Source organism: Kryptolebias marmoratus, linkage group LG7 (assembly GCF_001649575.2).
Source record: "Kryptolebias marmoratus isolate JLee-2015 linkage group LG7, ASM164957v2, whole genome shotgun sequence".
Classification (NCBI taxonomy): Eukaryota; Metazoa; Chordata; class Actinopteri; order Cyprinodontiformes; family Rivulidae; genus Kryptolebias; species Kryptolebias marmoratus.
In genome coordinates this window covers 17,772,177-17,799,895 of record NC_051436.1, presented here as the reverse complement: position 1 = coordinate 17,799,895, position 27,719 = coordinate 17,772,177, and the positions used below count along the sequence as shown (strand labels likewise).

Here is a 27,719-nt window from a genome sequence, read left to right as displayed (position 1 = left end):
AGTGTTGGGGGGGGAGGGGGGGGGATTAGGACATGCAGTGAAGAGCAGAAAACCAGAGACGAGTCCTCTGAACGGACGAGAGGAAACTGATGTGGGACGTTTTATTACTGAGTAGATCAAAGTTTTATGTCTTCGTGGGCGCACAGGATGATCCGATAACTGTTTTACAGAAACAGTAAGAGCAAACTAGATAAAGTTTATGAGTTTAGAGAAATAAAAATACATAATCAGGTCTTAAAATATTGCAAATAAAACCTAAAAAGAGCAACAAAACATGATGTCATTATTTACCTAAAGCTCAGAGAACGCTAAAGTAGAGTCTGAAAAACTACGTACACCAGAATAATTTGATCATAATTCCGTCAGATTGAGGTTCTGGACTGACTGGACCATTAAGTCTTGACTCTTTTCTTTTTGAGCCACTCTGTTGTAGATTAGCTGCTGTGTTTGGGATCATTGTCCTGTTTTCTGACCCGGTTTGGTCCAAGCCTCAGCCGTTGGACAGATGTCCTCCCATTTGTCTGCAGAGGGGTTTATAGTCGCCTCAGTAACTGCAAGGAGCCCAAATCATCACCCCTCTACCACCGTGCTGACAGTATGAGGTGTTTAAGCTGATATATGTCGTTTGTTTTTCTGCAAACGTGCTGCCGTGCATTATGGGTAAAGATGTCCACTTACTCATCTGTTTTCAGTCTACAATGGTCTACAATGGGCAAAAAAATGAAGTTAATTTGTGCTGCCATGTTGGTTTTGGAGAGAAGAGGCTTTCTCCTGCTCCCCTCCCAAACCAACCAGACTCATTCAGCGTTTCCCTAACTTTCCTGTCATGAACTTTGACCTCCGACCTGCTAACCAAGGCTTGAAAACGTTAAACGTTTTCTCCTCGAGAAAAACCTGTCCTCGCTGTAGGACGACGGACTCAAACGGTTTGACCCTTCAACCCTACGAGCCTTATGTCAGGCGCTGTTGCTCCTCTAAATGTAGGTGGTATTTGCCTACATCTAAAATCAGAAAGTCATTTATCTCCTGGTCGGTAAAACCACAACTGTGCTTCATTTTGGCACCAAGGATGACTGTGTTTGCCGTAATATCACTAAAACCTTTAACCTCTGCTGTGAGAAAAAGGCCTGATGGTGAAATCAGATTTACAGTAAATGCAGCAACTCATCGTGGTTTGAGGGCACTGAGGTTGGATTTTTTTTTACTCTTTGTGTCCTGAAGCAACAAGACAGAAATCAGTTCTTTTCTCATTACTTCACATCTTTCTTACATCTCTTCTGCACCATTTTCAGTCCACGTAGTTCCATTTTAATGCCCTTTCTGATTCTTTTACACTTTTCACAGTTTTATAAAGTTACTTTAGAGTCTAAACCCTGTGTTTTAGCTTTTGGTTTTCATGTCCTGTGTTAAGCCACACAACAGACGGTAAATTCCTCTCATTCGGCCACCTCTGTGTAAATTAAAAGTCCAGTACTCCTTGAAGGAGTGTCACCGGCTGCCTTTCATGCAGTGTTTTAGACTGAGATCCTTTCTGTTGAGAAGTGAGAAGACTTATAGCTGTCATGACTGGACCTCGACAACAACATTATGTACAATTTCATGCAATACAGCAAAATCTCACATGAGCTGTTAGCACATGGAGTGTGAATGACTCTCAGCTACTACCACGTCAAATTTTAACTCAGTATCTGTAAAAATGGCAGAGTTGTAACCATGTGTGTGCTTTCTAAGGTCAGCTGGCAGCTATGAGCTCTAGATGAACATCCAAGGACTCATTTATGAATGTTTCATTAAAATCTGTTCGGTGGGGCCTGAGATATTTCGCTAACACAAGAGTCACCCCAAAAGTTAACGGCAACACTGAAAAACACAGATGTTTCATAATCAGGTAGACCTCGGAGGATAAGCTAGGGATCAGGCTCAGCTACGCCCAAGTTTCACCAAAATCTCTTCAGTGGGTCCTGAGATATTTTGCTAACAGTACAGACAAGCGAACACACAAACATATTGCTCTGCCTTCGCCTTTGGCAGCGGGTAGAACAGAAGCTAAAGCTATAAGTAGCAAAATGCTAGCTAGTAGCTAAAAGTAGAAAAAGGTGAGCTAACAGTTAAAAGTAAAAGAAAAAAAAAAAACTAAAAATAGCAAAACAAAAGCTAAAAGTAGCTGCAGAATGGGAGCTAAAAGCATAAAGTAGCAGAATAGTAGCTACAAGCTAAAAGTAAAACAAACGTTAGTTAAAAGTTGGGAAAAAAAAACAAGTTAACATTTAAAAGTAGCAAAAAGCTACCTAAACACTAAATGTAGTAGAATGGGTAGCTAAAGGCTAAAAGTAGCAAAAGGCAAGCTGAAATCTAAAAGTGGCCGACCAGTGGCTAAAATGCACATTAGCATAAGGAGACAGAAACAGAGCAGGTATGTTGGAGCAGATTTCAGAGAGAATAATGTTTTTTTTACACGAACTGGAGAGATTGTAAGTAAAGTTAAATATGTTGAAAAGTATAAAAGTTAGAAAAACTAAAAGTCATGGCTCCCGTCTCCTGGATGAGCTGAACATCCTGATATATGAACGGCTGAAATAACACAAAGTATACAGAAGTAGTCATGGAAAAGAAGAAAAAAAAACAACAAGAGGAAACCAGCAGTGTGGATGCTGATTCAGCATTTATACAAGAATTTCCTGAACCCAAGGTGCATTTCCAACATGTGGCTCGTTTTATTCTGGAGACCTGTTGTGGCACAACTAGTGTTGTATTCAAATACTGCTGCTCCCCTGAGGAGGGGTTTACTGTATCTGATACAATCCTTCCAGTTTCACTGTAACAGAGAGCAACATGCCAGGACACAGCCGCCTCGGATTCCTTGTGATTCCACTCCGGCAGCAGAGGGAGGAGGAGCCCCGCCCCCTCGCTGGTCCCTTTTTGTGGTTCATTAAGAAAATATTTAAGTAGGTAATAAAAAAAAAAATACACAAGACTGAGAAATGAGCCAACATGTTAACACAGGAAGCAGACACGCAGTAAGTAGTAACAGTTAGTTTTTTTTAATCGCCCGCCGCTGAAGGCAAAAGGGTGGTGATGGTCTGTGTTTGTTAGCAAAATATTTCAGGAACCACAGAACGGATTTTGATGAAACACTCAGGAAGTAATCACTGGATGTACATCTACAACTGGTTAACTCGAGGAGTCATCCCCATTCAAGATGGTTTTAAAACTTTGCCAATAACTATTACAATCAACTCTGCCTGTCTGTTAGCAAAATATCTTATGAACCATTGGGCGAATTTTAAGGAAACTCCCAGAAAGTAATCATTGGATGTGCATCTACAACTGATTAACTCATGGAATCAATCTCAATCAAGATGGCCGCCATAGCCAGCTGACCTTAGAAATCCCAAATAATGGCTCTAACTCAGCCAATTTTACAGATACTGTGCTAAAATCTGATGTGGTAGTAGCTGAGAGTCATCCCCAACACATACTCTGAGCGCTACATATTGTGCAATATTTTTGTGTGTGTGTTTAGTGTGTGAACACACACACACACCTTGTTGATGAAAGCTCGGAGCGCAGCGAAGACATGTCTGATCGCTGCCTCCGACTGGCCCACTTTGAGGAAGGTCAGGTAGACGTCAAAGACCTTCCTCATCAGGGGGTTGTGACCGTCGCTGTCCAGCAGCTGGTTCTGAAACACACACACATGCAGAGAGGCATAAGTAAACAGTTCTTCCTTATTCCTAAAGCCCAGTTCACACAGTCTGTTCCTGCAGTTTAAAATGATTTTCATACCTAGATGTGTGTGTGTGTGTGTGTGTGTGTGTGTGTTCTGACCTTAAAGCACTGAGTGAACAGAGACAGGACGTCCAGGACACTCAGACACACCTCGGTGGAGATGTTGCCCTCCAGCAGAGCCTGGTGGTGGATTTCTGCCTCCGAGGGCCCCGTCCCTTCAACCCAACACAGAGCACAGAAAATCATCCAGCTGAATGCACGGTGCACCTGCACGTGTCGGGCTTCACTTGACTTGGGAGGTTAAACGTACACCTCATGACGCAAATAGCTGCCTTTTACATTTTCACACTACCATCAAATTTAAAATAACCCAATTTTTCTCCTAAAAAAGGTACAATTTATTTTTAGTTCAAAAAATCTTTTCTCTGTTCCATTGTGAATAAAATGTGTTGTTTTTTTCCTCAAATTTGCAAACCATGTCATTCTGTTTTTATATTTTACACCAAGTCCCAACTTTGTTGAAACTGGGATCGTAGTGTTTGGAGAAAAATTGGAATCGGCTAAAATCAAAAACCGTCAGAAAAACGGAAAATCTGGATCGTCCCACAAATCCTGTATCGGTGCACCTCTACCTGAAGCACTTATTATCATCGTTAAGAAGTAACAGCTGGTTTCTCAGCAAACTGCGAAGAGGCAAACAAATAAAGCACACGGATGGCTGCGATCCACGGGGATCAGATCAGATCTTTAAACAAACACGTTTGGCAGCAACTGAAGCCTTGAAGCGTGGCATGAACTGGGGTGAAGGAGGCGAACCCTGAGCGCAGACTCATACTGAAAAATAAACTAACTTATTTAGAAATAAAAGGCAAACCAAAACAAAGGCTGACGTGGCAGCAAAACCTAGACTAAATACAAAAACATTAACTAACTTGACAAAACCTGAACAGACCTGAGACAAGAGGAGAACCAAACAGAGCACGGGAGACGACGAGGCACGAGCAACCGGCAGGACGGCACATCAGGGAGGCAAAGTATGACAATGAACCAGCAAGGAAATGTGGAAAGTGACTGGGTTTTAAAGGCAGAGGGTGGTTAGTGGAAGTGGGCACAGGTGAGATGTAGTGCTGGGCGATATAATGATACATATCGTGGGGACGATAGAAAAGTGTCTATCGTGATATATTTTCTTCTATCGTCTCTATCGTTTCTGTCGTTTCTATCATAATTGTATCAATGATTCATGTAAATATTTCATAACGTAGGCTACGACGAATGTATTAGTGTTGTCACTTTGCATACATTCAGTTTATATAAGTGATAAATAATAAGAAAAAAATAACTATTTTGTGAAGAACCTCCGTTTTGCGACATGACGCTGCTTTACGGCAGCGGCTTTCTGCACGGCCCGGTGTTTTCACCATAAGTGCTGAAAGATGGAGACGCATGAAGTATCAAACTCGGGGTCGCAACAAGTAGAGACAGCTAACAGGCAGCCTAAGAAGAAAGACTTTTACCAAAACGAGGGGGGACGTCTGTGATTTGGTTCAAGAAGTCCGACACGGAGCAGAAAAAAGTTAATATGCTAACTCTGCTAATGCTAATGCTAACTCTGCTAATGCTAATGCTAACTCTGCTATTAGACTGTTTTCTCATCTGACTCCAGCACAACAAACCTCTTCTATCACTTAAAGAAGAACCATGAAAAAGAATATTTAACAATCCAAAAAGTGCGAGGTCAAACAAGTTGTAAAAGAGCCGGGGAAAGTTGTGAAAAGTGAAACTATAGCCGGCCGANCGTCGTAACAGGTACATATATACTGCTGCACTAAAATGCAGCAGATCTCATTTGTAAAAGTTCAGTTAAATGTCACTTTGAAATAAAGCTTGAAAAAGGTAAGAAATTAAATTATTTTTTCATATTTTTCAGAGAATAACTGACAACGTACGTAATTGGGGTAGCTATATCGTGATATATATCGCTATCGTGATATAAAATTATCCATATCGTGATATAGGATTTTTTCCATATCGCCCAGCACTAGTGAGATGATTACGGAGCTAGAGGCAGGGGTAGATGGGGGAGAACAGGGAAGAGAGAGAGAGTAACTGAGGAGAAGTGAATGGTGGCTGAGGCCAACTAAATAACACAAACAATAAACTCAAACTGAAACATGAAGACAAAACAAAATACAAAAACCCAGATCCTAACAAAGCTGCAGAACCCATCATCTGACAGAAGACACTCTCCTCCGCGCTCCAGCGTCTTCGGGTTAGAGGTGAACAGTTTTACTGAAGGTTTGATTGCAGCGCAGCGCCGGTGCGACGTACGGTACCCAGAACGTCGGGAGATTAACGAATCACGCAGCAGTCTGATTGTAACAAGTCTCGTTTTATATCGGTCAAATCCAAACGGGGTTTCTAACAGCCACTCTCAGCACCCAATTCAAATGACCCTAAAATACACAAAAACGGCTATAAGTCAGTCCATTTTACAGATATTGAGCTAAAATTTGGCGTGGTTATAGCTGAGACTGAGTCTGAACAGATACTCTGAACACTCACAGATTGTCCACTATCTTTGTTTATAATTTTGCCAGATTTTCACGATTTAGAGTCTGTCAAAATATCTCATGAAGCATTGGATTCGAGATGGCTGTCTGTTTTAATGTTATTTTCCATGGGATTTATGAGTAAAATACAGCGAGTCAGCTGCTCGTTAACATGTTGCTGATTAACTCAACTTATCCTCGTTGTAAACAAGCCTCTGCCTACAGTTACGTATCGGCTCCTGTCTCAGAAACAGGAGAGGAAAGGTCGGTGATGAGGGTGTTTCGCATGTGAAGCTGAAGGTGGAATTACCCATGTTGAGGGTGAAGGAGGTTTCCATGGTGCTGAGCTGGTGCATCTTGGTCTGGATGAGGCTGCCGCGATGCGAGCGAATGGCTGGCATGGTCTGGGACTTCCTGTCTGAGGAGAAGAGCTTCGACACGCACACCTCCTGGCTCCTGGACCAGCGACACACCAACACAGTCGTTGAGGAAACGAGGACAAGCTGAAACATCGCCGCTCATCCGGCGCCTTGGAAAGTATTCACACCCCTCCTACTTCCCCACATTTTGTCATGTTACAACCACAATCTACAAGATGGTTTTTTTTTTTTGTGACAGACCAAAAACAAAGTAGCGCAGAACACTGGTGATCCAGCAGAACGATGAAGACCAAGGAGGACACCAGACGGGTCGGGGATAAATTGTTGAGAAGTTTAAAGCAGGATTAGGTTATACAACAATATCCCCAGCTTTGAACATCCCACAGTAACTGTGGAGGAGCTGCAGAGACCCACAATCTGTCCACAGGACAACTATCAGCCACGCTCCTCAAATCTGACCTTAATGGAAGAGTGGCAAGAAGAAAGAAAATTTGACTTTTGTCACAAGTCATGTAGGGGACAGCAAATATGTGTCAGAAAGAGCCCTGCTCACATCAGAGCAACAAACTTTTCGACCTAAATGTGAAGCTCTCAAGTTTCAAAACAGACTATTTTGGGATTTTACTGTTTAAACAAGGATGAAACAATAAACAAACAAAAAAAAAAGTTTACATATTCACAGAAACGTTCCCATGTGGACAGAGCCTGAGCTGTTTAGTAAAGAGGAGCAGGCAGAAATGACAAAACTTCAACATCAAATCAGCTCCATCACATTAAAACATCTGGATTTTTCGTGGTTGTGACGGGACAAAACGTGGAACAATTCAACCAGTATGAATATTTTCTCAGGCCACCTGAGAGCCAGCGATGTGTGAAACATGCAGGAATCAGATAATTCCTAAAGGAATGGGGTTTTTTTCAGACAGCGTGCGTTTGTTTCCTGAACTCCACTTCGCTTGTGATAAACCTCTGTATACGTCATGCCTCCTTAAAGCTGAACTGAAAGGGGTTCAGCTGCTGACAGATAAAGAGTACTCTGGTTTTCCGGACGTACCTGCTGATGTTCCTCTTTCCGATGTAACCGAACTGAAGCAAGCTGATCCTGCAGGGAGCCAAAGAAAGCAAACAGTCACCTTTGACATTTTACGTTCATTTTCAATCATTACAATCATTTTCAGCACGCTAAGAGAGACCAATCAAGGAGGGATTTCAGAATGGAGGTTTGAACAACTTAACTTTGGGGTTTCAGTTCCAGGAAGGATCATTACACTAAAGTTAAATAACTCTGAGTTTCTTAACCTTGACATTAGAAAGTGCATGTGTGTAATACAAAGGCATGGTCAATGGAGCTCCAACACCTCGATTCACCGTGGCAACCTCAGAAAAACAAAACAAACACAAAAAACAAACAGAGTTGGACCCATGAACGTGAAGACATCCCATCCCAGAGCTCTGATTCATGTTGACTGTTTGTAATATTTAGATTTTCTTTGCATTTGTATGGAGAGTCAGATGATCACAAACGTTAAAATCAGCCCCTCAGGAACGTGTCTCTAACACATAAACTGGTTTAATAGCCATTTTCATGACATAAATTGCTAAAATAAAACCAACAAAAAAAGGACAGGTTTATTCTTTCAATAATATTTTAATTTATAAACTTATAAAGAAGTCTGTTTTACTTTTATGCCTGCCTCTGGCCAGATGCTGATTTATATCTGTATGATTTTTAATATAATAATAACTAAAAACTAACAAACACCAATTAATCTCTGTCAAGATTATTCAGTTATCACCATCAGAGTTATTTAGGTAGCATCTCATAAGACTGTTAAAAAAACAGAGAAGGAAATTCTGCATTTAGCCCCCAGAATCAGGGAAGTGGACCCAGAAATGACTGGAACTCCAGTTAAAATTATTCCTCTTTATTTGGTGGATCGATTGTGGAGATGTTTTACTGAACAGAGTAGCTACAGTATATCTCAGAGTGCTGAACAGGCTTGGTTCTGATGATGGGGTGTTACCATGAGACAACCTGATGAAAAGTGACATCCTTATATAAATGTATTTGTTTGACGGATGTCACTTTTCATCTGGTTGTCTCATGTCTCTCAGTAATGCTCTCTGACCTCACATATCCAACATAAGACCTCATCCTGAGAACCAAGCCTGCTCATCGCTAGCTGGAAGAGTGGCTCCAACAGATCCCAGGAACAACCTCAGAGATCTCTGTCCAGAAGAGCTCAGTCCTAGGAACAGCTGAGATACTGAGCAGAACCCTCAGGCTCCCAGGTCTCTGGTAGAGGACCCGAGCTTGAAGTGAAAGTGGAGCCGCCCATGTGGAACAAATAGTGGTGAGATGGGTGTTAATTCGGATGTGAAACCCCCGGCTGCCGTCACGTTTATGAAGTAATTCTGCTTCACATCAGTCGGGTTGACTGATATGCGAGTGAATTTCTTTCAGTCACCACGGTAAAAGACTCACTTCCCTTCCTGGAACTGTCTCCTTTAACTCCGGGTTACCTCTCTTTCAGTTTTCACTAAGCCCACTTTCTGGAGAACCCCCAAGGAGGTAAAGAACTGCTTCCATTTTTGCTCACTACTCACTCTAGCAGGCTGAGGAAATTCATGACGTCCTGAGGGCTGATTTTACTCCAGTAGGCTGTCAGGGTGTCTGCAGACAGAGACAGAAACATTGGCTCGGTGACATCTTTTTCCCTCTGGAAAACAAGCCCGGTTGTGTTTTACGGCTCGGCTCTGCTCAGTTACCGACCCTCGGACAGCGTCTTGACGATGTGCAGGAAGGAGAACAGGAGTCCTTTAATCTCGTACTGTCCCAGTCTGCTGGCAGGCGGCATGGGGCTGCAGCTCATGGTGGAGCCGCGGCGCTGCAGCTGCAAAATCAACACACACACACTCACACACATTTTACTTAAAGGTCTAGCATTCCTCAAGGACCTGCCACCTTTCCTGCCAGACCTTTAGACTGAGATCCTTTTACTTTTATCACCCAAAGCTCTCAACAACCAAGCGTCATCTTATATTAAAAGTCTCCTTGCTCCGTGTTTCCCTAACAGAGCTCTTCGCTCTCAGACTGCAGGTTTGTGGCGACTGCAGCCGTGAATTGGCGCTACATAAACAAACTGACTTATGACGAGTGAGGACGGAGTGATGGCCATTTTGGTCAAACCTCAAAACAATGTTACGGGCACCATCGAGCGTTATTGCCCTATTGTGTCGGGATGGCTCTCAGTTACAAGCACTCCCTGAGCGACAGGCGACGATAAGCAGGTCTGAAGGTGCATCAGGCGCTACACACAGCTGTGCATAAAGCTGCCAGCGGCTCAGCCAAACGTAAACCCAGGCGCCTGTGTTTGCATGCCTGCTGCAGGCAGTGAGCTGGGACGGTGTTTGGGAGAGGGATTTATTTCTTGTGGGACTGTCAAACACAGAATTCCCCCATGTGTTTCGGTGTTGCTGTTTACATTCCTGCAAACTAAAAGGGTCTTGGATGCGTCATCGGGAGTCACATGGCCGAGCTACCAGAAGATGCTGTATTTAGTCACATCGGGTGGCTCTTGACTGGACACGTCTTAGCTGGTTTCCGACAAGATCTTGACATCCCTGATAGAAGGGGGAGGGGGGAATCTAGAACCTATAAAACAAATCCAAAAAGAAAGAGGGAAAAAAAGAAGCTTGCTCTTCAGGGTTCACTCATAGTTGAGCGAAGACAGCTCTTCAAATAAAGCTGATGGAGTTATTACACCTTATAAGAATCACAAAACCTACAATATAAACCCACAGGTTTGTGTAAACCCTGTGGGCGGCAGACCAACAGACAAAGGTAAACACGTGCAAACAGTTTGAGCTGTCAGGAGTCATCAGGAGGCCGAAAAGGCGCCACGATGACGTCAAGAGTCAACAGAAAACGTTTCAAGAGAAAACCAACGATGCAGATCTGCACCGGGAAAGTTTTGGTGCAGCCCGAAGAAGGCTGTTGGTCCGTATTTCAACGCTTCATCCACTCCTTTTTAACAGCAAGGGTGTAGCGCGGGCGTCCTAAAAACGCAGCGCAGCTCGTGACAGCGATAAGCGGGGCTTTGTGTCAGATGGAGAAACGTTTCGTGCGATAAAAAGAGCTCGGCTGTTTAAATGCTGCTGAACCTCCCCCTGACAACATTTTTAACACGCTTCCTTCTCACCGCCTGCATTCTTCTTTCATGCGGGCAGGCAGGTTTTGCACACCCCTCTCTCACTGTGATCCAAAAACCTGTCATCTTTTTTTTTGTTGGACTTAATGATTTTCTTTTTTATGGCCCAGGTCCTTGAACGTGGCTACGCAGACTCTGCATACCGATGAGCCGAACCTTTCTGTCCCAATGGCAGGAGACGAAGAAAAGCTGAGTAACAAGCAGCTCTTTGTTTTTCGGAGACATTAACAGGATCCTCGTCCTCGGAACTGAAGCCTTGTTTAAACAAAGATGTTGAAGTTATTTTTACTCAAGTAGCTTTGCATTAAAGACACAAAACTGAGACACCAGAATGTAAAAAGTCACTTAGGATTACTTGAGATGGTTTAATCTTGTGTTGGGGACCATTGCTTTAGGGCTAGCAGAGCATACTTTTGTAAAAAAGACAGAAATGGAAGTAGTCTCATCCTGTTAAAGCTTTTAGACCCCAACATTATAGGAGCTGTTGTTCTTCTGGCTACAAACACCTAAAATCATCAGGATCTACATGGTTGTGGTTAAATTTTAAAAAGGTCTTTTCAAATACATATTGTGCAGTCCAAACACATGCCTGGTAGGTTAACTGTCCCTTGGTGTGAGAGTGTGGATGGTTTGTCTCATTTGTCTCCTTGTGTCCCTGTGATGGACTGGAGACCGTTGTTCTTAGGGGGCCTTTAGACCCTGGTCTTTATCGATGGCAGTGTTCTTAGGCAGAACTGTGAGTGAGCCCACTCCCATACGCCTCAAACATTTTTGGGGGGGATTCATCGGAAAATCCAGTCCAATCCTTGTTCTTCCTGCCAATTTTCAGTCTGTTCTTTATGTTCTTCTTGGACTGAAGCTTCTTCGTTGCTCGTTTTGTCACAAAAAACGACCAAATATCTTCACCCCACTGAGCGAGCAGCTGCTCCAACACCAACCTGCTGCAGATGTTGGAAACATGATCCTGCAGCTCACTCCTCAGGAGGAGACGATCCTGGAGCATGTTGGACACCCTCAGCCTCACCTTATAGCTCCTGATGCTCTGTAAAAATACTTTGAAATAATTGGAGCTGACTAATGTTCAGCTTGTGACTTAAAGCTCTTTTGCTGTCATCAAGTGTTTGCTCCCCCAGCCATCAGAACCAAAAACCTGGCTTTTTTAAAATTTATTTATTATAAATGAACACTGAGTCCATGGACCCTGTGCTGACATCAATCTGCTGTATTCTTCGGTTCAAAAACTACCAAGTAGTGTAGACTTCAGCGGCGGATTAGAAACGGCGTGAACACCCATGTCTCACGGTCTGGAGCAGAACCAGCAGCTCTTTAAGCAACAGGAAGGCCCTGAAACCCTCAGGCACCGGAGAGTAAATCACTTCTTTATTGACTGTAACTGAACTACGTACAAGTACCTTAATCTGTTTCAGGAACTAAAACCTTGTTATGTAAAAAGAACCCTGACACAAGCTGCTCTGCAGCAGATGCCACAGCTGATGTGAGTGAAGACTTTACACGAGGGTTAGGTACCTGATTGGACCAATATGTTGACTGAGCCCAGGCTGTTGTTTTAAGGGATTACTTTTTTTTTTGTCCCACCTAATTCTAACTAATCGTCGAGCTGCACTTTATTTGGCCTTACGTATGCAGACGTGTCATTCAGTGCGATTCAGAGCGAAAGTCTGCATATTTTTTTATCAATTTTGCATCTCTAACCAGCCCCCAACATTTGCAGCCCAGTGAGGCGTTACCCTTAGCGAAGACTTGATTAATTTATTTCATTTAAATTAGCGGAAATGTTTTTACATTAAACTCATTTTATGATAAAACTCATGGCAAATGACAAAATAGTTTTTTTTAAGATATATTTGTTCTTAGAAGTAAAAAGTCTACCGTAACTTTGACAAGTGAGTAAAATCCAAACCAAAAGAAATTAGTTGCCACTTGTGCGTTGCTTAAAACTACTTATCTTTTATCATTTAAACTGGGTCGAGACATACATTTTAAGCAAATAAATAAATAAAAAAACTGCTTAGTCTGTTGGTTACAGTGCACTTATTGATAGCCTACAGCCAAATTTACAATGCAATTATCAAACAAAAGTCCAATGGAACAATAAATATCTGATTATCTTCATACCAACCAGATAAAATAAAGTTTGTCCTCATCTATCACCTGTTGGGTTTATTCAGCTTCCCATGTGTTCTACAATCAGCACATTGTTGCTCAGACTGCCGCAAGCTATATAACCCAGACTACCCAGCTAATTAAACAAAGGAGCTTGTTTTATTTATCTGTGAGTGCCGTGGCAGAGCGCCACAGCTCCACTGATGGAGCGCCACACACCAAACGCCTGCTCCGTGTTTGCTTTTTGAATGGCCTCATTCATTGATGATTAAGGTTTTGTCCAAAACAATGAAGCCACGGTCACATTAAAATGCCTAAAGGAACTAAGACCCGTGTGGTGACGCCTTTCCTTTTTTAAGTCAGCTCTTGTTCTTTGGTTTCAAGACATTTGAGAACATTTTTTGGAGTTCTTGCTCATTGTTCTCGTCTGCAGTTTTTGATTTCAGGTCCACACACCTGTTTGCCAGGCGTCACCAGCACACCCGTTTTCCCAACTATTCTTTTGTCCCACTCTCTCTCTTTAAACGAGTCTTAAGGTGTGCAGCAGTACGATGCCATTCAATTCAAGTGGTTTCTTGGGAAATGATTTTATAAAACCGTGGAGAGAGAAAAATATAAATCCTTTCCAATCCATCTTTGAGAAACACCGGGCAACCAGTCCTAAATTTGCCCCCACCCCACCTTTATTTGGAACATCCAGTTTAACTCGGAAACTGTCCTGCTTATTCAGATTTCGTCTGGGAATCTCCATTTATTTACAAAGATTCAGACACCGGGGAGTACAAATCTGCGTTATCTTTCTGCCCTCCCCTGCTCGTACTGATTTGGACAGTGGGTTTATGGAAAGCGTCCTCACCTCGGTGCAGTCGGAAGAGTCCATAAACAGGGAGCTTCTGGAGTCCTCTCGCCGCACCATTTGGCCGTTCTGAAGAGCTGGAACCAGCGCAGAGCAGAATTCTTACTGAAACTAAACAACTTGTGATGTTGTTAACACAACAGCTGGTTGTTAAGCTGACAGTAGCACCCTGTTCATCGAAGTTCAACTCATGATTTGACACAAGGTGATCAGATTGGGGTTTGCTGTAACAGAGGCTGTGAGCGGCACAGCTGCACTTCATATTCCTAAAACAATAAGAAAAAATAAAATACTGAACTAAGATGTTGGACAGATTCAAACTTGAAGGGAAAGGTCCTTGGCAAAAACAAAAATAGCTTTAACTCAATCATTCGTACAGCTATTGAGGGAAAATCTTGTGTGGTAGTAGCTGAGAGTCATCCTGACTGATCAAACGAGATCTGAGCTTAAAACCTTGGCATGTGCAGCGGCGGGCGATAAGCATTCCTTCAAGAAATGCTACTTTTATTTAACCAAATCAACAACAATGTCCTGGCCAATACAGGCAGCAGCTCAAAACAGCATTAAATGAAAAACTAGCATTCTTTATAGGAATGCATATCGCCCGCCACGTTGCATGCCAAAGTTTCAAACACAGATCTCTCAGCTACTATCACAACAAATTTAAGCTCGATATCTGTAAACTGCCTGCCTTTTATGCCGGCGGGCCTTACTAATGATGGCCCCAGAACGGATCCCTGGAGAACACCCCTGGCTACAGGAAGTGATGTTTGAGGCTGTTTTCAAGCCACCCAGGAGCTCATTCTGACAGCCAACACTGCCAAGTCCTATTATGACAAATTGTGTAAAACAAATGAATGATTTGTAATCACTCAGTCAGTAAGTCTTTACAAATACACCTAAATTGTTCAAAAAGAGTGTCCAATCAGCGGTCCAATCAGCGTCTGTCTTAATGATCTGCATCCCAGGCATCAAAGAAGCTCATCAGAACTGATGCAGAACCACTAATGCACACTGGATTTTAAACATTCAACGCTTCTGATACTTCCTTTTGATATTAATGTGGTATCCCTGCCCTTTCTTTGACCTACTTTCATCTTAACACCATCATCGCCGTGTCACCGGAGAGCGATGCCCAAATCAAAAACTCTTTAGGATAACAGAGGAGCGCGGCCTGGGAAAGCAGCACATCTGTGCTAACAAACCCCGAGCAGAAATAAACAGTAACACACTCGGTGCTGCACAGCTGGGCCTTCCCCACAGAGTGCTGCTAATGGATGGAGCTGTGTGTTACATGGATCTCGCTGCGGTGCTGTGGGCCGGTGTGTTGACGACTGGACAATGTGTAAACAGGAAGTCGTCGGATGGCATACGTTCTGTGCAATATCTGCGGTTCTCCACTCACTGCGGTCTTTGTCAATCACAGCGCTGATTCTCCGGCTATCCGTGGAACTGGTTGATATCAGGTCATCTCTGGAGCCCTGGCAGACCACAAAAAACAACAACAATCAGACTGATAGGCACTCAGAGCTTCCTTCATGTTTCTGTCAAGATGACTGAGTTTTACCATGAAATATATAAATATATATTGAATCCAGATGAATTAAAACCTGTTTATCAAACTGTCAGCTTTACAGTGGCTCCTGCAAAACCGTTTCAGCTGACGTACCTCTGTGCTTGAACACCCAGGTGTTTCTTAACAAAATGTCGAGAAGCAAAGACAACAGCAACGACCTCGAAGAAGCAACTGTTGCTTCCTCTCAGTCTGGGAAGGGTTAATACGATCATTTCTCAACAATCTGGAGTCCATCAGGCAACACTTTAGACTCTCTGCGCCTCTACATGTCTGAACTTAACGGACAACGGGTCGGTGATTCAGAACACAGCAGCAAATCTACGTCAGGAAAATATTAAGGTGTTGCAACGGCCAGTCGAACTTCTCGACATGACTGAAACGGCACGGTGGGATCTGGAGCCAGCCGTGCAGAAACAGATGCCCCCAAACCTCAGAAAGAACTGACGCAACAATTTAAAGAAAAAGAGTGGGCTAAAGTCTCTGCACAAACGTCAGCCTGAGTTTACACAATCCAGAATGATAAAGGTGGTTTTACAAACTTCTGAATCATGAAATGGACGATTTTTCACACCTTTTAAGTATTTTATAAGTTAATAATGACAACAATTCCTTATGTGTGGATCTGAGGTTGCATTTCCTATATTTACAAAATGATAAAGAAAAGATTTTTTGAACTGAAGGAACATGTACCTTTTTACTAAAGTACATGACTGTACTTGATCTGGTAACCTAAAACCTCTAGGGTCCTCTTGAACTGACAAAGAGCTCTTCAAGTCTTGAAAACACATTTTTCTTAGTGTTATAGAAAGTATTTTCTAAATGGAAACAGCAATAATACAAGCTGCCTGTTGCATTTCTCATCAGAAACCAGAAGCCCGGTGGCTTGTGTAAAGGGAGGACTCACGTTGAGGCCGAGCCCGGGGCTGGAGGTCTGCGGCTGAGCAGCCAGCTGCTTCAGGTTCTGGTAGAGCAGCTCGCACAGCGGCAGGTACAACATGCAGATCCTGGCCTGTTGGTTCTGACACAAGGAGTAAAACCAGATTAGCCCTTATCATCATTTAAAAAGGTAAAAATAAATGCTGCACGCGCCATTAAATCGCAGTCACCACTTTCTGACCGTCTTGAAGAAATTAAACAAAAGAAAATGGCTTTAACATGCATTCACAGAATGATTTTAATGCATTTGTTGGTTTTCTTCTCTAACACTTATTTTTTTCTACATGAACTTCCCTCTAAGACTAATAAAGGCAGTCAGTAAGAGTCAATGTGTTTGTATGCATGTAGCTAGGTAGCTCGACAACTTCAAAATTTGAAGCTAACTAGCTCTAAAACTTTATAAAACAGAAATAAATTTCTACAACAGACATTAACACAATAAATAACAATACATTAACAATAATTTCAGTTTTATTCTTACAAGAAGCTGGGGAAAGAAAATACAAAACGGTGAGCTAATCCATCTTTATAAGATAATATTGTAGCTTGAAAATGCAACAATTAGCATCCTGAAAATGCTAACAAATTACAAGCTAGCTAGGGTTTCTTTAACTTGAGCTTCTCAGTTAACTTAATTTAACAGATGGAGGAAACTTGTTTCAAATTTTACATGTAGACACAATATTAGTTAGGTTTTTGTCTGTTTGCTTTGCATTTAAACATCAGGTTTTGACTCAAACGTGTTAACCTAAAAAACAACAACAACAACAAAAAACTCTATGAACTATGACGCTTAGAGAAATATCTTAAAATATTCTTCTTCAGTAAAACGAATACTGCAGTCTAGACCACCAGGGTTTTTGAAAATATTTAGAAGTCGACACTTTGTGTTTGAGACTCTTATTGTGAAGGGCTGACCCAAGTTATTGAAAAGACAGCACCATGAACTGGTTCAGATGAAACATTCTGTTATTTTGCAGCTAACCCAGTAGCTGTATATTATATTATTATGTGGGTAGCTGAGTGCACCCATATAACCATTAGATACAAAAACAACACAAACAAACAAAAGGAACAAAAACAGCCGGGTTCAAGAGGACAGTGAGGTTCACTTCCTCCAACTTAGTCTTGAAACAACTTTTTTTTGAAAATAACATTTCTTTGATTTTTTTCTGTAAATAATATTTTGACTTTTTTCCCTCAACATTTCAACTTTTAACTTGAAATTGTGACTTTCTCATTGATGAAAATTAGCCTTAGGCTAACTTGGGTACATTCAACTTGTTTAAATGTTTCTTAATTTGCATTGTTCATTTGTAAATTAATTAATTAAAAAAAAAAGACAAAACAAAACAAAAACCTTTCTCAATTTTTTTTTTTTTGAGTGGGGATGTCTTACAGGATGTGGATCTTTTCTAAAAGTGATGGCTCTTTTCTTCTGACCACACAGAGAGAACAGAAATGTTTTTTTTTTTTAAAAACAACACTTTGAACAGTAATTTTAAATATATATTTTTTTCCTCACATAAAGCTCTGTTTGTGTATGGAGGGGCAAACAATGTGTGATGTTCAGGTTCTGTGACTCGACCGGCTCAGCGAGTCCTGAAGTTGTAACCAAACACTGTGGTACACCTCATCCTAAGAGAAGTTTAAAATATAAAAGTGAGGGTACAGTAAGTGTTCCTGGCTGTGCAGAGGAACAGGAGGGACCAGATGTAGATAAACTCATCTCAGTGGGTAACAGGAGACACGAAGCTGTTGGTCCATGTCTCCTAACGCCTTCCATCACCACGGCTGGACGCTAAACAATGCCTTGTTTGCATAACAGACTCTGGTATCTTGTTGAGCGATGGGAACACGCCGTTAATCCTGAGAGCGGTTGCACACTCGTGCCACATCAAACATTAACTTTAAAACAATAAGGTCCTGTTTGAAAATAAACAGACTGATAAGAGAGGAGGACTGGTCCTCAGTAGGTGGAGAGACATGCCGTGTAAATTATTTCATATTATTTTTATTAATGATAGATTGGAAAGAAGAGTTTCTTTATTTTCACTCAGGCTTTTCTTTTGTTTGTTTTTTTAAAGATGTTTATCATCCCGAACAATGTGTCCCATTCTTCTCCTCCCTCGGTTTATTTATCTGCTCCTCCTCACCTTGAAGGTGGTGTAGCGCTCGTCCATGGCGTGTTTGATGAGCAGGTTCTTCAGCACGCCCACGGCCAGCTGTCGGACTTCGGGCCCCTGCTGCAGGGCCTCGGCCACCTCTCTGAGCAGCAGACCCACCAGGAAGTGGTTCCGGCAGTATTCCTCCGTCAGGCTGAACTCCAGACTCTGCTCTGCAGTCGGGTCAGACAGGAAGTGTCAGTCCATCACTCCAGACTACAGGCTCGGGTCATTTACACCCTAACAGTTCATCTTGATCAAAGAACGAGTCAAACTAAAGCTAACTGATGAGATTCTTAAACAAGGTTGTTTTTTATTATTCCTTATATTGAGTCGTCTTACAGTCATACTGAAAAGTTAAATCTAGTTCAATTGTCACATTTTACACATCAGAAAATAAAGAAGTTATTTGGTCTAAAACTCAATTTAAAATATGGTAACGCAATTTCAGATGAAGAACTATATACAATACTATTATTTACCTAACTACCAAAAATTATTTTTAAAAACCCTGATTCATAAAACCTTTGAATTTAGAGGAGTACTTATTTATTTTTACCGTGAATTATTTAGGTTATGTATCAATGTACAGATTTGTTCAACAGGACTTAAGTAAAAGTCACAAAATGATTCAATAAATAAATAAATGAAATGATTTCGGCTTAGGCCCCGTCTTCACTCCTCTGGATTTTATTTCTCCTTCTGATTATTTATTTTCATGCCTAATCAACACTTTATAAACACAGACTGTAGCAAAGATACAAGGAATCACCCATGCCGCTGCTCTAGGTGGCGAGGTTATCCACATTAACAACTTTTAAAAGTACAGAGAAAGAACATGCTCGGCTTGGCTAAAGCATCAGCATATATTAATAACGAGACACAGGAGCTCAATGCAGAAGTTGAAGCCAAACGAGAACAAGCGCCCCCTGTAGGCTGGCAGCAGTACAAGTTTAAGTCCTATACACCAAGAGGACTAAAACTATATCAATAGTTCTTACCCCGCTGTTGCATTTTTTAATATGTTTAGTTCTAATTAGGTTTTTAATGACTGTGTGTGAGGGGTAGGTGGGGCTTACAGCCCCCACCACTGCACAGACTCTGGTTCCAAAACTACATGGCAGCACCCAGAAACTGAGCTACTTCTTTTCTAACAATGAAAGGAGGCGATGACACTTTGTCCATCTTTTTATTTTGATGAGCTAAAGATTCTCCCCAAACAACTGCAGCTCTTTTTTTTTCACTGGACACCATTTACAATGTCCTCTCAGTTATTTACCTTTTCAGCACACCAAGCTTAAAGGCGACAGGATCAGAACAAAGTCAGGCGGATGCAGAGAAATTAATTAAATTTCTAGGGCACAAAGTGATAGAGGGTGTGTGTCAAAAAGCTGCCATGTTTGTCATTATCATTTGGAGTCCACGCAGATCCCTCACTAACTATGTTTGTAAGTCTTCATTTTTAATCCCCAAAACTATCCAGAGTAGTGTGAACAGGGCCTTAAACAGCCTCATAAAACACGGTACTGAACTGAAATGACACCATCAACAGTTGCAACAAACCACAGATGCAAACTGGGAGAAGATCAATCATTCAAAGTACAACAGTGCAAACCCATATGCAGAAAAGTCACCAAAAAAAGCACAAAGACTGTCATTCAGACCATTATTTTCACAACATGGAGATGATAAGAGTTTAAATAATTCATTCCATAAAATAAGTCATGACACGTTGCTTTCACCAGGGATGTTTTGATGTTTGAACTTTCAATCAATACATTCAGAGAGAAAAAAAAAAACAATAACTTGATCAGAACCAGAGATAGAGTCCACCAGAATGGAGAGGTTATCAGCCCGGTCAGCTTCACAGTGACATGGTGTTAATGCTGGAAAAAGGGAAAAAGCTGGAAACTATCTGAAATATCTGCGCTAATGACAGAGGCAGAGAGAAGAGACCGCAGAGATGCTCTCCTCTTGATTACCAGTCAATTAGGCAGCGAGGAGAGAGCCGATTCCCAGAACAGCAGGGCTCCTCTCCTCTACAACAAGAAGGCCCCGACGGCAGGCAACAGGAAGCAGGAGTGAGTGGAGAGGAAGGAGGGAGTGGGGCTGACGGCGGGCGGGAGGGTTAATGTCAGTCGGAACAAGAACTGCTCATGAGCCAAGTGTTTGCATACGGTAGCAAATGTTACGGAGCGGTGAGCATCACCTACCTACAGGGCCAAAAAGCTCCGTCGCATACGGAATAAAATCTGACCACAAGCGAAACAAACACACACACACACACAAAAAAACAGAAAGGTGGGGGGGGTGAAAATAAAGAATTTAGGGGTAAATAATTCGTGCAGCAGTTTACAGCCCCAAAGCTAACAAAGTTGGGATGTTGTGTAAAATGTAAATAAAACCAGAATCTCAGAAACCCATATTTTACTCACAGTGGAACAAAGTAAACATATCATATGTTTCAACTAATAAATTCCATCCATCCATTTTCTTTCCCCGCTTTTCTCCTTTCTGGGTTGCGGAGAGCTGGTGTCTATCTCCAGCAGTGACTGAGCGAGAGACACCCTGGACAGGTCTCCAGTCCATCACAGGGACACAGAGACAAACGAAACAGACAACCATTCACACTCTCACTCAGACCTAAGGACAAATTAGAGTTACCAGTTGACCTGATGGAGGATTCTAGCTGGACAAGAGCACCTGCATATACTTTTCTACAATGAAGGTGACTGTCTGAAGCAGCCCATACCAGAGGCACTAATGCACCCCCATACCATCAGAGAGGCAGGCTTTTGAACTGTTCACTGATAACAGGCTGGATGGTCTCGCTCCTCTTTAGTACGGAGGATGTGGCGTTTGTGGTTTTCAAAAAAGTAATTTCAATTTTCAATTTGCCTGACCCCAGATCAGTCCTCCTCTTTCCCTCAGTCCACCTTAACTGAGCTTTGGTCCAGAGAAGACAGCAGAGTTTCTGGATGGTGTTCACATCTGGCTTCTTCTCTGCCTGATAGAGCTTTAAGCAGCATCAGTGGATGTCAGGGTGAGCTGTGTTTACAGACAGTGATCTGTGGAAGTGTTCCTGAGTCCATGCAGTGATGTCCAGAACAGAATCACACCTGTTTTTACTGCAGTGGCCCCTGAGGGCCCGAAGATCACAGACATCCAATACGGATGTTTGTTTCAGCCTTGTACTTTGAGCTCAGAGATTTCTCCAGACTCCTGAAACTTTTTAATGATACTATAGATTGTAGATGGTAGAAATTGCAAGGTTTTTACAATTTTCTGTTGGAACATCTTTCCATCCATTTTCTTTACACACTTTTTCCTTTCCAGATCACGGGGGAGCTGGTGCCTCTCTCCATCAGTCATTGTGCACCATAGTCAGGTAACACGTCCATCACAGGGACACACGGACACAGTCATTCATTCACACTCTCACTCACACACAGGAACAATTTAGCATTAACAATAAACCTAATGTTTCCGGGGTGTGGGAGGAAGCCAGAGTACCTGGAGAAAATGCAAAATCTACCCAGAAATGACCGGGAAACAAACCTGTGACCTTCTTCCTGTGAAGTCCCACCATTCTGAAATTAATGCACTACAGTTTTTCTCAGACCGGTGAACCTCTGCCCATCTGTACTTCTGACAGATTCAGCCTCTTTAAAATGCTCTTTTTATACCCCGTCCTCTTTCTGACTTGTTGCTAATTAATCTAATTAGTCACAAAATGCTCCTACCGCTGTTTTTTTATTAGTACCACTTAATTTTAAAGCCTTTTCTTCCCCTGTCCAACTTTTTTGAGATGCTACGGTCATAAAATTCTAAATTACCTTCTTTTCCCCAAAAACGTAATTTCTTAGTTTAAACATTTGATGTTTATTATGTTCCACTGTGAATAATATATGGGTTTATGAGACCTGCCAGTCATTGCTTTCTGTTTGTATGTAGATTTCACATAATGTCCCAACCTTTTCAAATTTGGGGTTGTACCTCTTACTTGTGTGAAAACATGTGGTTACATAAGTTAATGAGGGCCATGAGTAACAGCAGGTGGGTGTGATGTGCTGTCAGTGTGCTGGATGCACATTAGAACAAAATGTAAGACGCGGTGGATGGATTCGGACGTGCTCCGAGGCGTCGCTCACCCTGCACTCTCTGCAGCTTGGTGCGACCGAAGGCCATGGGCAGGTTCAGCGGGATGAAGTGCTCGTGGTTGCACAGGGTCATGAGGAACTCAAACTTCATTTCTGTCAACACCTGCAACAAAAAGCACACGTGCATGTGGACCTTCTGCACGCACATATTCAAATGTCAGCCATCAGAACATCCAGAATAAAAACATTTGTTTAGAAACGGGCCGGTGGTTTGCGTGCACCTGCGGTTGTTCCACTTTGCTAGTCAAATAAAATGTCTGAACGTAGAGGCGCGCTGAAAAATTCAATCAGAAATGACAAATAAAGTAACAGCGGACAACTCCCACAGTGTTAGAATTGAGTGTCCTTTGACCTCATTTGGTTCTAATAAAACCCGTTTCGGTGTGATGAGAGGACAAGCCGGTCTGACTCCCACGGGAACAAAAAACAAAGCCCTTACAGGATCCGGGGACAACGCATTCTGATTGGTTTGAATCTCATGCCCTCCGTCTGAGTGTGTGACACCTGTGTGTCGGACCTGCCGCGTCTCGCTCGTACCTTCGGATCTTTGAGCCCGAAGTGGCACATGTAGTGGTTGACGAGTCCGAAGGCGAAGCCCCTGTTCATGAACGTCAGGCACCTCTGAGGAAACAAAGAGTGGTTAACAGAGAGAGACTGTGGTTCCTGGACGTCAGAACAGGAAATCGTTTGGGACCGATTATGCTGAGGTTAATAATCCGGAAATCCAACAGTTTGACTCTGTCACAGCTTTTATTCAGATAGATCTAAATTTAACAAACGGGTTTCATGATTTGAATGCGGGTGGCGGACCTTGATGAGACTCGCCAGGCTCAGGTTGATGCTCCGAGCTTCTTCAGGGATTTCGTTGGGCCGGATGGTGATGTGGGGCATGATGGACAGCACCAGGGACTGCAGCGCCTGGTGGAAACTGTCCGGGAAACGCTGAGGCCGCGGCATCTACGTGATGATACGTTTTTTTTTTGTTTTTTTTTTACAGTTTACATCACCCAAAAACAATGTCACATATAAAAAAAAGACAACCCCTGCTATGTGCGCATTTTCCTTATAGATGGATAATTTGCAGACATTATCCTTAGTAATGAGTAAAAAAAGACCTAAAATTCCTTGAGGGAATGCATATCACCTGCTGCCTTTCATGCCAGAGTTTTACACTGAGGTCACCTTATGTTGTTTAACATGTTGGAGTTGTGGCCATTATGGTCAATCCTTGTGAATTACATCACGCGTGATCTCATGTAATATTTGTGAGATTTACCGAGAAGTCAAAGCGCCCGGAGTACGTGTTGAGGACGACTCTCAGCTACTACCACGACTAATCTTAGCTCAATATCTGTAAGACTGGATGAGTTGTAGGTCAGTTAGCTGTGGCAGCCATGTTAAAATGGGATGACTCCAGGAGCTGATCGGTTGTAAAGGTACTCCAAATGTTAATTTTGGTTACAACTGTATCTACAACAGGTAAGATGTTTCCTGTTCACAAACTTCTACCAAAACCCAGCTTTTAAAAAGGTCTAAACTATTAATTATTATAGAACGTCAAAAACACTAAGGCTGGCTGAGTCCTCTGACCACAAACTGTTACATAAGATGAAAGCTGAAGCTATAAGTAAAGATTTCATTCAAATTTGAATATCTAAGCCTAAAAGCTTTAAATAGTTGAGTCATTATGGAGACGGATCACCTACATGTATACAAATAAAAACTAAACCTCTTCCCATTATCAGGCCTGCAGCTGAGTTGTGTTTAAGTGACTTGACGTGTTTTGCAGCATCACAGCGTGAGAAATCCCTCCCAGCAAAGGACCGTTATTGTCTGTGCCACTGAATACCAACCTTGATGCGGTTTTCCTCCTGCAGGAACTGTGCCATGGATTTCGCCATGGTTTCAAAGAAGAACCACGAGTACTGCAGACAGAAATAGCAAGAGAGCAAAGTTACAACTAGTCGGGATGCGGCGTTTCCTCCCACGCGGTCTTCCTGAGAAAATGACATCAAGAGTTACCGCAAGTGGGGATGACGATTGGAAAAAACCGTCACTGAGGGATCGAACATTCAGCGCAAGCAGCTACACGCTGAAAGGGTTTTGTTTTTAAATCACGTACAGTAGCAGTAACAAACTGCCATGTTCTGCTGTTTTAAAGGGAATTATGCCCCCTGCTGCTCATCGTAGCATTTCGGCTGCTGTATGTGCCGACAGCAGGCCCCGGCTGACAAGTACCTTCAGCAGTTTGTTGATGGTGTTGAAATCAGCAGTTTGCTTGAGGACAGTCGTTACAGCAGTGGCCAGCACCTCGTGGATGGTCGCCGAGCTTCCAGACGCAGAAGTCAAAAAGACATACTAAGATAAAAAAAAAAAACAAGCATTAGCTGGGCTTTAAGTAGAAAACAAACTTATTTGCTTCTGTTCCAAAACAGAAATGAGTGGTGTAATTTGGAAAATGTTGTGTTTGCTTGTGTTGTCACCTTAACAAAAGAGCGCAGGTAATGTTCCAGTCCTTCCTCGTGACATTTGGACACTATATGTATGATCACTCTGAAAGGAGAGAGCGGGAAACATTCAGGAAACTCTGCCACCTGCTTTCAGTACTGTGGATCATAATATTCTTTTACATCAACTCCAATGGTGAGTGGGGATTAAATGATCTGCTCTGCAGTGGGTCAGGTCAGATTTAACGTACATGTGGAGTTCCTCAAGGCTGTATCCTCAGTCATGTCCTGTTCTCGTTTTATATGTAGGCTTTGGGGCCCAGTCTACTTTAAAATGATGTTTTGTCTAATAGTTATCAAAAGTTGGTACCTTATCAGCTGAGACATCAGTCATAGAACACAGAGTGTGGAGAAAGAGGCAAAGTTCTTCATCCAGGTTAGGCTGTAGATGGAACACACCCTCTGGTCGCCCTTCTTAAAGATGGACGCCACCATCCCAGACTGCCACTCTGTGGGCACTGTCCCTGATAACCATGCAATGTTGCAGAGGCGTTTCAACCAGGGTGGCCCTACAACATCCACAGCCTTAGGATACACGGGACAGATCCCGTCCACCCCTGGGCTCCTGTCACCGCAGCGATTTCTGTCCCTGTGATGGACCGATCCATCCCCAGCCATCCCACTTCTGGTTTCCCAATGAAATATGTCAAATATTCCATTGAGGAATATTTTCAATGCTCTCGCTAAATGTGTGCTCTCAATAAGGCAGTCAGCAGTGAGTAGGTAAAGAAAGCATAGAGTGTAGTTCGGCTGCATTACTGTGGAGCGCTGTGCATAAAATAAACATCTCTGTCTGATACATGTCATTCTGATCCCAAAGTCAGACTGTCTGCTATCACCACATCACACCCTTGAGAGTTGACACTGGCTTACCCTCTCATATATTGACCGATTCAACTCTGTGACTACCAACAGCAGGAGGCTGACTTCAACCCGCCATGCTGCCTCAGTCCTTTCAGGCGTCTCAAGCCCGTCTTCAAGTGTTTTGTAAAAGGGGATTTTCTCATTTGCAAATTGATACAAAATGTGACCGCTTGCATTTTAACGGCAGTGATAAAATATGATTATTACACCAGTAACACACCATCGGCAAGACTGGTTTTAAGATTTAAGTGTTAGAGTTCAGGACAAATAGGTTGGCCCCTGTTTGTTGGAGGGACCTTTTACACCATTATACTCCAGCAGAAACACTCTAAGAACCACCGGTAAAACATCAGATGTCCAGGCCTAAAAACCACACCAATGAGAAATAACAGTAACTATTAAGAAACTGGTTCAGATCTGCCTATCTTCATATCTAAGGTGAACTCCAGTAGCCCAAAGTGAGCAGAGACGGGTAGGATACAGGAGGACACACATTTTACTGAACAGCAATTGTGCGGTTCTGAATTTGTTTTATAGAGAATTTTAAACGTCATTGTTCTGTTTGAAACTAATAAGAGAAAACACGTGACTGACTGACCGCAGGGAGTTGACGGCGATCTCGTGGGCTTCCTTGGTGGCTGTTGTGAGCACCTCAAACAGCTGCATGAGCACCGTGGGTAGGAAGGTGATGATGACGTGAGTCTCCACGGCGTGAAGGCACTGCAGGGAGAAAAGGTGCGGGAGGTCAGAAAAATTCAAAACTGCAGACGAGGTTAGATGCAACTCCTGTACGTCAGAACTAGATCTGCCTGTAAGACAAGAATCATGACATCTGAACCTTTTCCTTTTCTTTGGATATATGCTTGTCCGTAATGTGTCAACCTGCAGTGTTACAGAGACCAACACTCACGACTGACACGGACCATGAATTATCTTAAACGATTGTAGTGAGTCCAGGTGTTTCCTCAATGTTTCTCCACCACACTATCTAACACATTTGCATAATAGACTTCCTAAAAGCTGGTTTGGCAAGCATCCCAAACAAAATTATGAGCAGCTGCCTTAAAATATGCTAACGAAGACCGGGCTCATCATTTGGGACGGGAGCTGGAGCCAATCATTTCAGGAAGCTCTGCTCTGTCCTTTAGGTGGGCAGGGTTCCTCTGGGATCCAGATATTTGTTGTTGGGTAGGAAATCCATCGCTTAGTTTCTGGAGTTAAATATATTCTTTATTAAATTGTATGTACTTGAGCTTACTTCACTCCTGGTAGATTTAAGAGAGATTTTTTTTCCAGACCCCTTCATGGCTTTTTTTATTGTTTTTTAAAAAAAGACCCCGGTGAGAAATCTAGTTATGTTTCAGCCTGATGCACTGCCTCTACTCATTCTGTCAGCAAAGAGCCTCCGATCGAGCAGCTATATTCTTGTTGCTGCTCAGAGACGCCCATTTTTAATGCAGTGGCCCCTGAGGGCCCGAAGATCACAATCATCTCAAAGGACCAGCCTCGTCCTTCGAGCTCAGAGATTTCTGCAGATTCCTGAAACCTTTTGATGATGTTATGAGCTGCAGGTGATGGGATGAGTTGCTGTGTGACGTGAATCTTTCGTTACTGATCCTACTCTTTATTTTCAGCAGCATCACGGATGTTTCCCTGTTT

The 27,719-nt window shown here is 42.6% G+C and overlaps 1 protein-coding gene across 3 annotated transcripts in view; it reads right to left on the bottom strand.

Annotated features, from left to right (window-relative positions):
- The window catches only part of dock11 (dedicator of cytokinesis 11), an 87,542-nt gene that overhangs the window by 22,953 nt on the left and 36,870 nt on the right, over positions 1 to 27,719 (bottom strand). For 2 of the 3 annotated variants that reach the window (XM_017439736.3, XM_017439734.3), the window contains exons 24-41: positions 26,659 to 26,780; positions 25,173 to 25,242; positions 24,928 to 25,047; positions 24,543 to 24,614; positions 23,500 to 23,646; positions 23,227 to 23,310; positions 22,681 to 22,792; positions 20,743 to 20,781; positions 18,521 to 18,702; positions 16,333 to 16,446; positions 15,258 to 15,333; positions 13,853 to 13,929; positions 9,435 to 9,555; positions 9,269 to 9,335; positions 7,716 to 7,763; positions 6,592 to 6,737; positions 3,829 to 3,944; positions 3,545 to 3,682 (exon numbers count right to left, since the gene is read on the bottom strand). In XM_017439736.3, the coding sequence (XP_017295225.1) occupies positions 3,545 to 3,682; positions 3,829 to 3,944; positions 6,592 to 6,737; positions 7,716 to 7,763; positions 9,269 to 9,335; positions 9,435 to 9,555; positions 13,853 to 13,929; positions 15,258 to 15,333; positions 16,333 to 16,446; positions 18,521 to 18,702; positions 20,743 to 20,781; positions 22,681 to 22,792; positions 23,227 to 23,310; positions 23,500 to 23,646; positions 24,543 to 24,614; positions 24,928 to 25,047; positions 25,173 to 25,242; positions 26,659 to 26,780 (1,851 nt within the window). The remainder of the gene's footprint in view (positions 1 to 3,544; positions 3,683 to 3,828; positions 3,945 to 6,591; positions 6,738 to 7,715; positions 7,764 to 9,268; positions 9,336 to 9,434; positions 9,556 to 13,852; positions 13,930 to 15,257; positions 15,334 to 16,332; positions 16,447 to 18,520; positions 18,703 to 20,742; positions 20,782 to 22,680; positions 22,793 to 23,226; positions 23,311 to 23,499; positions 23,647 to 24,542; positions 24,615 to 24,927; positions 25,048 to 25,172; positions 25,243 to 26,658; positions 26,781 to 27,719) is intronic. The other variant, XM_017439735.3, reaches the window with a different exon arrangement.